Genomic DNA, 16,128 nt, shown 5'->3' with positions numbered 1-16,128 from the left:
CCTCAACAACCAAACTTGTAATCTCATAAAAAATATATCAAATTAGTTTGACAGGATCTATTTTCCATAAATCTATGTTGGTTACCCTCCTTTAATTCTTTATTAATTGAGTCTTATATCGGCCTCTCCATTGTCTTGATGGAATTGATGTCAGACTGACAAGCCTATAGTTACTTGGTCATCCCATTTACTACTTTTAAAATATTGTGGTTAGCTAGGCCAGCGTAGTGCGCTGGATTAGTACTTAGGGACTTAACCTGGACCTAGGATTTGGCCCCACGTCTCTTGGCCTCATTTTTTTTGTACTGACCCCCATGTAGGTTTTATATGCACTCTTATTTGTTGGGTACTTCCCATTTATTAAGGCATTTAAACACACTGATTAAGGCATTTAACACAGTATATACAAATGTTGCATATCAGTGGACTGAAATCCTGTACAAATCCTGCAAGAATGTTTGGAAATGTGAAGAGCTTTGGAAAGTCATTAAATGAAATAACTTCTCTTGAACAAATGGAAGTGACAGCTGTCAAAAATGCTGTGGGATGTACATTTGATCATCAATCATTAGGCTGTCTTATTTGTACTTTTTGGTCTACAAGTATTACAAAACCTTTGGTGATAAAATGTAAAAAAAAAAAAAAAAACGCACATATTAAACTGCTCTTTCCAATCACTGCTTTTTTCTAAGGCTCATTGAAGCATCTGAAATCTCTGCCTAGCAGTCTGAAAAAGAAAATAAGTACTAAAATATATTCTTTTGTCTATTTAGTGACTGATGAGGAGAGTGTGTCAAAAGATCATATGTTTCTGTAGGTTCTTTTGTTCTGAGAGAACTGGACTTAACATAACCTGGACTTGTCATAACCCTCAGCCATCTTGTGCACTTAGCCACCATAAGCTGGAAGCGAGGACCCCACGTAGTCAGAAGGAATGCAGCCTTGCTTAGGCACACAAAAACAACTGCACAGCTGCAGCGTTACTAACAAGGATAGATAAAGTAAAGTGACAGATTCATGAGAATAGAAATGGAGTGTGGATAGCTGACCTTGAGTCAAGTTCTTGTTAGAACTTGTTTTACTGGTTTCTTTGCTGTTGCTAGGGAAATGGTCAGCCCATTAGGGGTTACTTTGAGTTATGCTTTGTTTTGAGTTACCTATAAAAAAGGTATGAGTATTAGTGTGTGCATTTTGGAGAGGCTTTGGAGAAGTTCTTTTGAGAAGCTTTCTACGAGTTTGGAATCCGACAACTACCTCCCCAGCCGTCAGGAGGAAGGCTGGACACCACAGCTCAGATGCTGAACACGCAACACCTTCTCAGACCTTGGGTAACTATATCTGGGGCGCTCTAGACTATTGCTATTTTTGATGTGTGCTTCGTACTCTAAGGAGACCAACACAGCTACAATAACACTGCAAACATGGGTCTGCTTTAGGTTAGAGTAAATGGGTAAAATTCTGCCTCTATTGAAATCAGTAGAAGTTTTGCCAGGATTTCACTCAGTGTGGTGTTACTGCACTTTTACCCCCTACCTGGTGTAAATCCAGTTTTAGCTAGCCTTTCAAGGCTAGCTGATCTGTCCTTGCCACCCTTTCATTCTAGGGAAACTGACTTGGTGGAAATATGACTAATCTTCATTTGTATTCACAGCCTGTTAGGAAGAGGCATAGGGATCCACAGGCTAAATCTTTCCTACAATTTTCTTTATGCTTATTGGGGCGACTGGAAATTTGCCTACACCTGAAAGCATTGGTATACTCACAGGGATGCTGAGAGCCATTGAACCAAACTGTAAACCCTACATAAGATGGAAACCACTTCAAGCCAGGGAGTGTAGAAGCACCCCTAGCTCCAGCACCTATGCTTGCCCATTTACAAGCTGATACAGACCAGTATCAGCCTCAAAGCAGGCCTTTTAACCCACTTCAACTAAGAAGAAACTTCAGTGACTTCAGAGAAATTTTACCTCAAGGCTGAATTTGGCCTTGTGAATGTTACAGTTTGTGATTTGGGGCACAAGTTTGGAGGGTAACCAAGATCATCTTCTGTTTTAAACAATAACTAGTTGATGATGAACAGGCAATGGGTATGTTGGTTGAATATGGATTTCAGGATTGATCCCAGTCTGTGTTGGAGCACTAAAGTAGATCACTGATACCTTCTTTGAGGCCATTTATTATCCTGAGCATTGTCTGAAAACAGTCTGACAAACTGTCTGAAATGTCTCCACACTGCAAGATCTCAGTCTCACTTTAATGAGTAATTCACATGGGACACCACAAACCGACAGACTTTCCGACTTGAAAATCCAGTGCAGACAGGGAAACAGGCACAGTTTGTTATTTTTATGATTTGTGAAATAAAAGCTTATTGATACAGCCTCTCTGTCTCCGGCTCCAGCTTGAGCAAGGAGAGATTTTGCCTAATAAACATGTCCTGTGATAGGTACAAACAAATGGGTAGTTTTATAATCGCCATATAATTTCTTAGATAACCCTTAAGAAGGATTTCACTATGAGGTGCAGTAGCTATTTTGCTGTGACTTTCATTCATCCGCAACCAAGTTTTGTGGTCCAAAAAAAGCCAGACCAAATTATTACTGTCTTTAATGACAATGATTACTTGTTCTTAAAACAATAGTTTAAAACAAACCAAACAATACTTTTGTACTAAACACAAGGAAAGTGCCCACTTCACAACCTGATTTTCCTCCAGCTACCATCTGTAAAATGCACAACAGCGGAAAGTCTGCCAGGCACAGAGATATAAGCTGGGGGTCCTGGAATCTGTGCATGCAATCCCAAAACTCATCCCAGTGTGAGGCAGTGGCAGGTGATGTGTTGAATTTTTGCCTTCCTAGGCAGCCTTTGCTGGCAGGGCTCTGAACAGATTATAAAGCTACCTTCCTCCATTAAAACTAGTGAAGATGGTAGTGAATGCACTGCTTGCCCTTCTCCATGCAGCAGAAATACATGGGAATGAAATTTGTACTGTCCATATTGTATATTTATAACATCTCAATGCCAATCATCATTTCTGGTTGTTGTGACAAGTTTTGCATATACGCATGCAAATTACAATAATAATTGATATAAAAAAGGTCTGCCCCCCATTTTCTTTGAAAGACGCTACTGGTCTTTATTCTTTGATTTGACATCACGGAGGAGACAGGATCCACCTACTCAAAGAACTATCTAAATACTAATGATATTAAATACTAATGATAATTGAAGCACACTTGCAGAATAGCACGCAGCTATTGCAACTTTGAGTGCTGAAATACAATCACAATGGGCACAATATAACAACCTAGACAGAGCATGGACATCACCAATGCATGGAGGTGAAGGACCTTGAGCAATCACGCTGCAACAGCGGTTATGATTTGCAAGTGGGTTTTAAGGGTAGCCCCAAACACAACCGCTTACAACAAGCCATCCTAGAGGTTACAAAGGCATAGATGGCTCTAGTAAGCTCCGCATCTGGATCAAATCATCACAACTTTCAAACATTTTGGTGATGGAGAAAAGACAGTTTGCTGAAAACATGGGATTGCAAAATCAGGTATCTGTTAATGGTTCCTGTCATAGGGTGGCTGGCCCCAGTAAGTGAAGGAGTTCCAGCTTGCCTGCGTCAGAGCTGGTGCTCCCATTTGGCCAATTAGGTGGGTGGGGCAGCACCTAGGGGCTATAAAATATCAGGGGGAGGAGCTGTTGTTTTAATATGCCTTAGAGCAGGCTGGTTCTGTCAGGAAGGGCAGGTGAGAGCTGGCAGAGAACAAGAGACTGGAGGAGTCTGGGAAGGAAGCAGAAGGTCGTTCCGGGGAGAACGCTGAAGGCAGCAGAGTGGCAAGAAGGGTTTGCTGACTGGCATAGCTGAGTCAGGACCAGAGGGCTGAAGGCAGGAGGAGCAACAGCAGCGGAGTGAGTTGCCTGCTGGCCCTAAGCTGGAGCTATGGGCTGTAGAGGGCTGAAGGAAGGGGGAGAAACAGATGCTCACACTGGAGGGCTGGACCCGGGGGAACAGTAAGAGGGCCAGGGGTGTGAGGGATGCTCCCCTACAAAGGATGACTTCCAGCAGACAGGTTGTGGGGGATCTTGCTGGGGAGAGCAGGGTTGCACTCCAGTTGGAAGGGCTAGGGTGGCAGTCCAGGGACAGAAGATTACGGACTGAGTCCAGTTGTGGTTGAAGGGCCCTGGGGTATGGTATGGAAGGAGTCCCAGCAGAGACACTGGTGGGTGTGCCGACTGGGAAGAGTGGGGTTTTAAGGATTATATCCACTTGTTGTGGGAAATGGATTATGTTTTGGACTATTTATGTATGCTTTTGAAAATAAACTGGCCAAGGAAGGGCATTATTGAAGTAAGAAAACTTGAAGTGGATTTAGGGATTCAGAAAGGGGAAACTGGGGCAGGTATGCTTGTCATGCTGCAGAGGGCACCCAAGTCAGGGCTGCCCTATGACAGTCCCCCAGTTTCAAACATCTTCAACCAAAGGTGGATCTTCTCATTAATAGATAGAGCTATCAGAAAAATCCAGACACTTCCTCAGTAGGTCTATCATATGTTGGTAGAGCTGCTACCAGTAACATTCCATGGGGAACGTGATAATCAGTTAACAGGACAGGGCTGAGATGGGATTGCCTTGGCTGGCTGAGATGGTAATATAACATCTAGCTTTCAGAGTACTGGGGATATTTGAAAACTATGCTGCTCTAAGTGGCTTCATACATATAGTATTTATCTGTGCTGACATTCAGTACTTTACTGTCTACATAAAAACAGTGGTTTAATGCATAAAGTGGTGACAAGATCAGTTCCTGCAAGGCTGAATACAAGAGAGCATTTGTACTCAAAATAAATTAGTAGAACCACTCTAAAACAACTCCATACATTCAGTTAGACCCTGAAATAATGTCAATAACATCCTGCAATTTATAGTATTAAAAACCAGCTGATGAAATAAACTATTGTGGAAAGGTTTCAGAGTAACAGCCGTGTTAGTCTGTATTCGTAAAAAGAAAAGGAGTACTTGTGGCACCTTAGAGACTAACCAATTTATTTGAGCATTTATTGTGGAAAGCTATCACAAATTCCTCATTCAGAGACCACCCTATTGCACAAATTAACATAATCTCCACATTGTTCCAGGGCATGAAACAAGACTAGAAAATATGAGTCCCCAACCCTCCAGAAGTCCCTGGGAATCATTCAGCCTTCACCTTCATTATTGATATCTCCCCAAAAGGCAGATGTTCTGGAAGTGGTTGATCATTAATTATTTTACTACTACTTTGAGTTCTCTCCAGCTATTTAATAGCCATCTCCAGTTGAGCTGTTCAGAACTGTCATAGGTGTGCTCTCACCAGTGCTGCATGGAGAGGGACTTGCTTTGACATTTCCCTTTTCAATGTATCTTTTCCTCTCATTGAATATCTGTTCTGGATTACTTTTCTCCAAGATAAGAGATAAGTATTAAATGCAATCAAATATACAGAAGCTTATGCACACTAGCATGAGTCAATAAAAATGTAAAAAGTATAAGGCAATAATATTCACTGTAATAGGTTTATTTCTATTCCAGTAGAGACCCTAGAGAGATCATAAATCAAGTTAACCTTGATGCAGAAATGTATTATTGATAAAAATGGATCACAATTCATTGCTTTAATAACGAGTCCCTGAGTTACAGGTTTTACCTTTGCAGATTCCTCTGACATAGGAGACAAGGTAATATCTTGGGCTCCTAGCGGATGCATGACAAACACTGGGTTCTGCATACTGGTGGCAATATCTGCAGAGTTAAAAAACTGTTCCATTCCATAATTTATATCACTCTATGTGGATCAAATTTACCCCTGTTATCACTGTATTGGCTTCATGGAACCTGTGGCCATTCACATCAAGCGAGCTCATGGCTCAAGAGGGGGGTTGAGTACGTTATAATATGAATTTATTTATGGCTTAGTTCAGTGATATTCAACCAGAGGCCCTACATGTTGTGCTTTTCCTGGGTATGCGAGGAGACATGCAACATCATGACTTCAATATGGCAGTTGCGGCAGGAAATGTGGCTGGTTTCATCAGTGTATGAATTGTTAGATTACAAACATTTGTTTTGGGGTTAAGAGGAATTGGGACCAGATGCAAGAGAACACTGTCCCATTTTCCTTTTCAAAATCAGGTATCCCTCAGCTTTTGGTGTTATATATAAGTCTATTAAAGTCAATGTCATATCATTTTAAAGCTAGTATAACTCAGGGAGGAACAGGTATCCTGATTTTTCCCCCCTCCTCTACTTGTCTATCCTATTTGTCTGCTTAGCAATGCAACTCAAGGAAGAATCAGGCACCCTGGTCTTTCCAAACTATCTAGTTTCCCTAGTCATCTACCTACATGCATGTGCCCTGTTACTGTAAGGCTTCAAGACATTAAACTAGACGTATCAGCACTCATTTCCTCCCCTGCACACAGAAGTCAAAACTTAACTAGTGCAAAAAGTGTGTGTGGGTGAGGGAGCGGGCTTAAAGTAAAAACAAACAACACCTCCCACACCACACACATTTACAGTCATTAATGTGATGAGGTTAGGAGTCCCTTTCCAGAGACTACTGGCATGTCACTGACCAATGGCTCTGTTGCAGACCACCAGGCATTGGCTCCTAGGAATCATATGTTAACCTAATCAAACTCACTATATTTCAATCAATAATAATTACATGATTTCGTACTTCTGCCTTTGGGTATGTTTACACTGCAGTCACTGGGGATGTGATTTCAGCTCATGTACAAGTACCCAAGCTAGCTTTCATCCAGCACAGAACATGCTTCAGCACAGGCTAGCCCTGAGAGTAATTGCACAGGGCTCCAGGTAGGCTTGCACAGCCCACACTGTGAAGCCCTCGTTGCCATGGCTTCACTGCTCCAGTACCTGAGCTAGCTGGATTAAAGCTAGCTCATGCAGATGTACTCAAGCTGCTAACACACCTTGAGATTTGAGTATAGAAATATCCTTCGCCTGATGCCTAAGTGGCTCTTTGAGAAGCAGTACTGTCATGCTGGAGTTAAAGCAAGATTCTGAAGAAGAACGTATCAAAGCCATTCTTCATAGTTTTTCTCATCACATATTAGGACAAAGATACTGTACTATGTTTAGCCCTGTTCCTGGGAACACAACATGATGCATATCATTATACAAAATAAATGCTACAATACAGTAACAAATATCTTTCAGGTCTTTCTTTTTTCACAAAAAAAGAGGAAATTCACAGCTCATGACCAAGCATGTGGTTTTGCTTTTATAAATCCAACGCCTTGCTATTGGAGCTAGTTGAATATTTCCCGAAGGAACACTTCTGTCAAAAAGTGGTGATTTGTCAAAATCTAAACATTCTGTGGGAATGAATGAATTCTCTCAAGTATTCATGGGCTGCTGCAGAGCTGGGACCCAGGAAGCCCCGACTCAAGCCAAGTACTCAAGGTGCCTTGCCATGAAACCAGAGCCTGGCAGCCCCAGGTCAAGCCAGGACTGTCAGGGACTTCCAGGCTCCTGGTTTCCTGGCAGCTCATCAGGTGAGCAGCCACAGCGCTGGGCAGCTTTGGGACTAGGGTGACCAGATGTCCCAATTTTATAGGGACAGTCCCAATATTCAAGACTGTCCTATATAGGTTCCTATTAACTGTCCTTCCCTGCCCTGATTTTCCACACTTGCTATCTGGTCACCCTGTTGGGGACCCTTATTCATTTGGTTTCAAAAGAGTTAAAACAATGTCATTTCAATTTTTCTTAAATGAAAATTTTGGATTTCCTTCATTCCATGGGAAATTCTGAAATGGACTTTTAATTGAATTGTCTGCAGAACATGAATTCTGGGTTCTGACCATCCCTACTTGGAATTTTTTTTTTTAAAGAAGTAAATAGTACAATTCATTGTATACTTTTCTTATATAATTTCAGGCCTGATTTCAGTGCCAAATTCTGCTCCACTCGATACACAGCTATTGGGAAGTCCTGCTGGAGCACAGCAAAGTCCCAAGAAGACTCAGAAGAACCCAGACAGGAAAGCATTTAGACATATGCTTGGCTCTAAGCAGGTGAGTAGTCCCAATGAAAAGATTATGCTGTTTTGAAGGAACTGAATGGCAGGATTCCAGGGCATGTGAAATCAAAATAAAAGATTCAAATCTGTTATGTCCTGGGGGTGGGGTTGGCATAAAATTTTTCTTCATTTCTAGTTACTTTAAGGTTAACAATCCATTGGCCAGATCTTGACAATTCTAGTATTACTCATGTCCTTATTAGAGGATTATGCTTAAGGCCCTTATCTTGCAAGGTACTACTGAATACCTCCTATGAAATGCTGAGCTACCTCTGCTGCTATGAAGCCAATAGGAAATGATGATACTCAACACTTTGCAGGTTCAGGGCAGCATTCATGATTCTGCTGATTAGCTCAGCTAAACAAAAAAGTGCAGAAAACAGAATGCAGCAGATTCACCTTTTGGAACTAAACTACACACAGGATACATGGATCTGGTAGGAGAAGCTTAACTAAGGCATTATAGACAGTTTTACAAAAGAGAACCAAGACCCTGATCCTGACATCTGATCCACAAGTGTGGATCCCCGTATCTGTACGGAGCCACAATGACTTCAGTAGGACTCTGCGTGGTCACAAGGGTCTGCTCATGTGGATCAGATTGCAGGACTGGGCCAAATGTTACAACACTGCAACTGTTCACCCCTCCTGACTAATCTAATCGCCTTCTATGATGAGATTACTGGTTCTGTGGATGAAGGGAAAGCAGTGGATGTATTGTATCTTGACTTTAGCAAAGCTTTTGACACGGTCTCCCACAGTATTCTTGTCAGCAAGTTAAAGTATGGGCTGGATGAATGCACTATAAGGTGGGTAGAAAGTTGGCTAGGTTGGCGGGCTCAACGGTTAGTGATCAATGGCTCCATGTCTAGTTGGCAGCCGGTGTCAAGTGGAGTGCCCCAGGGGTCGGTCCTGGGGCCGGTTTTGTTCAGTATCTTCATAAATGATCTGGAGGATGGTGTGGATTGCACTCAGCAAATTTGCGGATGATACTAAACTGGGAGAAGTGGTAGATACGCTGGAGGGCAGGGATAGGATACAGAGGGATCTAGACAAATTGGAGGATTGGGCCAAAAGAAATCTGATGAGGTTCAATAAGGATAAGTGCAGGGTCCTGCACTTAGGACGGAAGAACCCAATGCACAGCTACAGACTAGGGACCGAATGGCTAGGCAGCAGTTCTGCGGAAAAGGACCTAGGGGTGACAGTGGACGAGAAGCTGGATATGAGTCAGCAGTGTGCCCTTGTTGCCAAGAAGGCCAATGGCATTTTGGGATGTATAAGTAGGGGCATAGCGAGCAGATCGAGGGACGTGATCGTCCCCCTCTATTCGACATTGGTGAGGCCTCATCTGGAATACTGTGTCCAGTTTTGGGTCCCACACTACAAGAAGGATGTGGATAAATTGGAGAGAGTCCAGCGAAGGGCAACAAAAATGATTAGGGGTCTGGAACACATGACTTATGAGGAGAGGCTGAGGGAACTGGGATTGTTTAGTCTGCAGGAGAGAAGAATGAGGGGGGATTTGATAGCTGCTTTCAACTACCTGAGAGGTAGTTCCAGAGAGGATGGTTCTAGACTATTCTCAGTGGTGGAAGAGGACAGGACAAGGAGTAATGGTCTCAAGTTGCAGTGGAGGAGGTTTAGGTTGGATATTAGGAAAAACTTTTTCACTAGGAGGGTGGTGAAACACTGGAATGCGTTGCCTAGGGAGGTGGTGGAATCTCCTTCCTTAGAAGTTTAAGGTCAGGCTTGACAAAGCTTTGGCTGGGATGATTTAATTGGGGATGGGTCCTGCTTTTGAGCAGGGGGTTGGACTAGATGACCTCCTGAGGTCCCTTCCAACCCTGATATTCTATGATTCCTCTCCCCCTCCCACTCCCCCAAAAGGAAGAAACCACCATGGCTTCACAAAAGTGCTTGCTACTTTAAAATACAAACAGTTCTTAGAATATCCAGAATAATCATGGATCTAAGTTACTGTTCCTGGTCATTATATAAAAATTGTGTGCACAGGTTGAAGGGGGAGAGGGAAGACTGCCCTACAAAATAAAAGTAATTTCCTCAATTGGACTTATTGGATACAAAAAGTTGGGTTCAGAGAATCTAATCTTGTCTGTCCTATCCTGCTCCAAAGTTATGTGAAGATACTAACAAAATGGATAAAATAGAATAAGCAACGCTTATGATAAGCAAAGGGTTGGCAACAAATGATTTACTTAATGTAATGAAGGAGGCAGAGGATTGCCAGAAGAGAAAGAATAGTCTCATGATTAAGGCAGTTGAATATTGCCCTGCAGAACTGTCTTCGCCACAGAGATCCTAGGTAATGCTGAGCAAATCACTTTTCACAGGTGGTCACTGTAGAGATGTTTGTAGGTTATAATTTAGAGATGCTCCCTCATAAGGGGCCGTATTATGAACATTGGAATTTGGAGATGTGCCCTAGAGGCAAGGGTTGGGACCACCACATGAGGGCGTGCAGCAGCTCGCTACAGAAGATCTCCACTTTGTTTTATTAAAGTTGTAGACCTTTCTCATTCACTGGTTATTTAATGAACCCCAAGATCATTACATGGTGTCAGAAGTGCTGAATGAGAAGAAACTGCAGTGAAGTTAACTCCTGTGTTTGCAACTGAAAGCAGAGACAAATGGAAAGTCCAGAGAAGCATGGGGAGCACCAGGCACAGAAGCTTTTGATGTATTTGGTGAGCACAATAGTAGCTTGCTTAACTGAAGAAAAGGAGCGGAGGGTGGGGTTGAGCCAAAAATGGAGGTGTTGCAACCTCCTTCCAGTCTGCAATTGTCAGGCAATGTTGCAGAGACCTGGAAAAAATTTAGACAGATTTGAACTGTATTTAGCAGTTATTGGGCAGAGGGGAAAAATGATAAAGTGAAATAATCAATCTTTTGGCATGTTGTTGGGGAGGAAGCATTAGATATTTATAACAACTTTAAGTTTTAATAAGATGAAAGCATGAAGTTAAATAAAATACTGCCTAAATTTGAGGAACATTACCTGCCAAAAAGAAATGAGACCTTTGAGAGACACATTTTTACATGCTTCCAAAAAACTGGTGGCACCATAGAACACCACATCACAGAATTAAGGAAACTCAGTAAAACTGGTGACCTTCATTTGTTGACCAAGTCTCTGGTCAGAGATAGAATGATTTGTGGCATTAAAGACCATGTGTTAAGAGAGAGACTGCTCTGTGAAGGAGATATAACTTTAGAAAAAGCTCTCCAAATATGCAGGGCAGCAGAAACTATGAAAGCACAAGCCAAAGAGATGAATTCACCAGCAAGGGTGATCCATATACTAACTACTGAAAAATATAGCCAGAATAGGTCAAATCAGAAAGTAGAACCACTTATTATGAAAACCACTGCTAGGAAGAAGACTGGGTACAGATGGTTATATGGAAGGTGTGGATCATAGCATGGCCCCAAACAAAGAATGGTTGCCTTTGGGGAAACTGACATAGATATGGGGGAAATGATCATTCTGTAAAATGCTGCAGATCCCAAATGCAGAAAAGTCAAATGAATGCAGTTAAAGAAAATCAGAGTGAGGAGTTTTTCATAGACATACTGGGATCTACCACACCATTTGAGAGGGATTGGATACTGCCTCTGACAGTGAATGGAAGAATTATTCCACTGAAACTTGACACAGGAGCTCAGGTTTATATTATGTCAAAACAAGATTATGAAAGACTAAAAATAAACCAAAACTGGGTCCTACAAAATAAAAGTAACTGGTTATTCTGGAACAAATATACCAGTGAAGGGGAGGTGCATTGTTAGTAGCAACCATAAAACACCATGTAAAGGCTCCTCTTCATTGTAGTGCCAAAAGAGGTGATACCGATTTTAGGCCTGGCTACATATGAGAAACTATCTGGTAAAATGGATACTCTCATTACAAGATCATACTGAACTGGCTATGAGGCACTCCTTCAGGAATATCATAACTTGTTTCAAGGGTTGGGTTGCTTGAAGGGTGAACATATAATCCAGATAAACAAGCAGATCTCTCCAGTTATCCATCCATGTAGAAAGGTGCATTTGCACTCTGTGATAAACTCAAGGCTGAGCTTGCAAGGATGGAAGCAATACAAGTAATTCAAAAAATTGAGGAGCCAACAGAATGGGTGAGCTCCCTAGTCATCATGGAGAAAAGTAACAGTCAGCTACACATATGCTTAGATCCCTGGGACCTCAATAAAGCTGTAAAAAGAGAAATTTTCAAACTACCAACCAAAGAAGAGATTATGGCTCAATATTTCAGTAAACTGGATGCATTCTCGGTTTTTGGAAGCTAAAATTACCCAAAGAAAGCTCAACACTAGGCATATTTAATACTATGGATCAATCACAACATCACTAATGTAGTAGGAAACTGCTTTCATGCTTGAAATAAAAGCCATGCCAACAAGCAGGGTCACTGAGACCTCATCCAGTTCCACAAAGGCCTTATGCAAAGGTCAGTACTGACATATTTACCTGGCAATCAAAGCATTATTTAATAGTTACAGATTATTATTCGCTGTATCCAGAAATTTGTACACTGCACAGTACTAATAGTAAGTCAGTGATAGCTGACATGTAGGGAATCTTCTCCAGACATGGAATTCCAGATGAAGTCTTTCATGATAAAGAACTGGAATTTTCCAGTGCACATTTTAGGCAATTTGCCAATCAAATGGACTTGTGGGAAGGTCTAAACGGACCATAAAGAACCTCATGGAGGACTTTTGACAGTGGGGGTGATTTGTATAAATTATTTATTGATTTACCAAAGTACATCTCTGGAGAATGGCTTTCACCACCTCAGCTGTTAATGGGAAGAAGGATCAGATCTAATTTACCATTTACTGAGAACTTGTTGAAATCTCATAACAATGAAACCATGCAGAAGATGAAAGAAAATCAGAAGTGGAAACAGAAATATTATTTTGACAAAAGGGCCTGTGATCTCCCATCTCTTAAACCAGATGATAGAGGTGTGATTCCTGAGAGACACTAATACTTGGGGCCAAAGGGGCACCATTAAAGAACAGCTGTATCAAAGGTTTTATGTAATCCAAACAGACAGAAGGACACATTTTGACATAATCAAAGGGATCTACAAGTAATCCCAGAAAGTTTCAACACATTGACAGCTGATGTGGACTCTGGCATTTCCCATCTGACTGATGCTTTATCATCAACTCATAAAGGAGAAACTGTCAAGGAACAAGAGAACAACTCGGACTCTAATGAAAGTATGATACTGAGAAGACTCAGACTTGCTAACCTGCCTGAAGAAGGGGTATTTGAGGAAAATAAGTGGTAAGTACTCACTTGAGAGTGATGTGCTGGTAACCTCTCCTCTCTAGGTAGTTGACACATTGGGTTTATGAAATGCACTGCATAGATTGAGAATGTAATGCATGTGTTATTAGATAGTTAACTCATATATATAAAATATAACAGCTAATTTGTGTTTCTTTAAGAGGAAAGAGGTACAGATGTTTGCAGAAGAATATAATGCAGAGATGCTCCCTCATAAGGGACAGTATTATGAACACAGGAATTTGGAGATGTGCCCTGGAGGTGGGGGTTGGGAACACTGCATGGCTGTGTACAGCAGCTCACTACAGAAGCTCTCCAGTTTGTTTTATTAAAATTTTAGTCCTTTCTCATTCACTGGTTTGTTATTTAATGAACCCCAAGATCGTTATAGTCACTAGTTGGGTATTCCTCATTTTCTGTGTCCCTGGCTTGAGAACCTTGGGGGCTGTACCTTGCAGAAGTGCTGAGCATTCTCAGCTGCAACTGAAGTCAATGAGAGCTGTGCTTTGAATATATAGAGTGCTATATAATGCTAAGTACTCTGAAAAATCAGATCCTAGGTATCTCAAACTGGGCCCCCCAAATTAGTGGACACTAGGATTGCCAACTTTCTAATCACACAAAACTGAACACCCCTGCCTCACCTGTTATGCCCCCTGCTTGCTTTAGCCCCCCTCCGTCTGTTGCTCACTCTCCCCAACCCTCGCTCACTTTCACCAGGCTGGGGTGGGGGTTGGGGAGTGAGGGCTCCAGCTAAGAGTATGGGCTCTCGGGTGAGGCCGGAGATGAGGAGTTTGGGGTGCAGGAGGGAGCTCTGGGCTGGGGCAGGGGGTTGGGGTGTGGGTGGGGTGAGGGCTCTGGCTGGGGATGAGGGGTTTGGGGTGCACGAGGGGGTTCAGGGCTGGGGGAGGGGGTTGGGGTGTGGGTACTGGGAGGGAATTTGGGTGCAGGAGAGGACTCCATTCTGGGGCAGAGGCTTGGGGTACTGGAGGGGGGTCAGGGTGCGGGGTGCCGGCAGCACTTACCACAGCTCCCAGAGAGCAGCCCCCAGGTCCCTGCGGCCCCTAGTTGCATTGGGCAGCCAGGAAGGCTCCATGCGCTGCCCTCATGCCTGCAGGCACCACCCCTGCAGCTCCCACTGGTCGAGGTTCCAGGCCAATGGAAGCTGTGGAGCCAGCACTCGGGTGGGGGCAGCACACGGAGCCTCCCTGGCCACCCATGTGCCTAGGGGCCGGAGGGACTCGGTGGCCGCTTCCAGGAGCCACGTGGAGTCAGGGCAGGTAGGAAGCCCCCCTGCTGCACCACCGACCGGACTTTTAATGGCCCGGTAAGCAGTGCCAACCGGAGCCTATAGGTTCCCTTTTTGACCGGGTGTTCCAATTGAAAACCGGACGCCTAGAAACTTTAGTGGACACTTCTGACTTTAATCTCTGTGCCCATCTGTAAAATGAGGACAATACCACCCTGTCACTTCACAGGGGTGTTGTGAAGATTAACTGTTTGGGAAGCACTTAGATACCATAGAGACAAGCACCATAGAAAAGCCTATGAGAAAATTAATAATTCTGTCTTCAGCACAAGTTTTGAATAGCATTCAGTGAATAAGGCCTGCAGTCACACATTGAACAACATGGAAAAAACAAAATATTGAAAAGGTGCTCAGTAAATGAGTACCATCCATCCTGCACCCAGAATGAGACAGGGTTACTGTGGAAAAGAGTATGTGATTGTGTAGTTAAAGACTGTATCATAATGCAAATGCACAAGGGGGCCAAATTATGATTACACAGGCAACCTTCATTTTGGCATTTCCTAACTTTTTGAGTGTTTGATTCACAACCTTGCTAACCTTCTTTTAACATAGGTTTGTGTGTGTGTGTAATATATTACATATATATTTCACAATGGCAGACCTCATAATTCACCCTGGTCGGCAGCCAGATGAAGCTCCTCGTCTCACATTTCACTCTTGACAGCCTCACTCTTCTCAGTTCTATTTTAGAGCTGATGCAAAGCTGCAGGGGGATGTTTTAGGCTCAAAATAATCTGCTACGTTACTGTTTCTATATATCTTCGCAAATTTTTTGAAAAAACTTCATCCCTGGCCATATCATAAGATAAAGAAGCAAAATACCTATTTCACATTCTAGTAGATCTCACTCTCAAGAAGTGGTTGTTTTTTTTTTGGCCATGGATGAAATCCTGACCCCACCAAAACTCCCACTAGCTTCAGTAGCATTTCGTCTTACCTGTTTTCCCTCTCTTAGCAACATGAGCAAGGGGGTCAGAATCTAGCCCTTAGTATGTTGGTGATTTCCTTAATCTTAAGGTCTGATCATGCTAGGATGCACACTTGGAACTGTGAGTTTTTTCACTTATAAAATCTCAGCATAAGTTATTTCATTTTATTATTTAATACTTGCTACTGTATATAAAAAACTAAGCTGTAGACTTTATTATGTGGGAAAAGGGAAGATCCTTTGGATTTTCCAGTGTTTGCACGTAATTCCTCTCTTCATTTGCCTTATATGGGACCATAGAATCTTTTCAAACAAAGGTGCTACACATAGGGCCAGATTGTCCAGTCCAGAAATAATCTTGCTTGGCAAATAACCGGAAAAGGGTGTAAACAAAGATTCTATTATGCCACCTTCCTGCTCCTCCACACCCAATCTTTGGCCAGCATGAT

General features: G+C 42.5%; 1 protein-coding gene across 1 annotated transcript in view; it reads left to right on the top strand.

Annotated features, from left to right (window-relative positions):
• The first annotated feature begins 454 nt into the window (after nucleotides 1–454).
• LOC144930686 (uncharacterized) overlaps nucleotides 455–16,128 on the top strand; it is a 29,900-nt gene continuing 14,226 nt past the window's right edge. The window contains exons 1-3 of the mRNA XM_078853447.1: nucleotides 455–548; nucleotides 1,200–1,328; nucleotides 7,958–8,094. Of these exons, the coding sequence (XP_078709573.1) occupies nucleotides 455–548; nucleotides 1,200–1,328; nucleotides 7,958–8,094 (360 nt within the window). The remainder of the gene's footprint in view (nucleotides 549–1,199; nucleotides 1,329–7,957; nucleotides 8,095–16,128) is intronic.

The sequence above is a fragment of the Lepidochelys kempii genome, chromosome 6 (genome assembly GCF_965140285.1).
Source record: "Lepidochelys kempii isolate rLepKem1 chromosome 6, rLepKem1.hap1, whole genome shotgun sequence".
Lineage (NCBI taxonomy): Eukaryota > Metazoa > Chordata > Testudines > Cheloniidae > Lepidochelys > Lepidochelys kempii.
The sequence above is the reverse complement of the archived record's forward strand: the minus strand, read 5'-3'. Positions and strand labels throughout refer to the sequence as shown.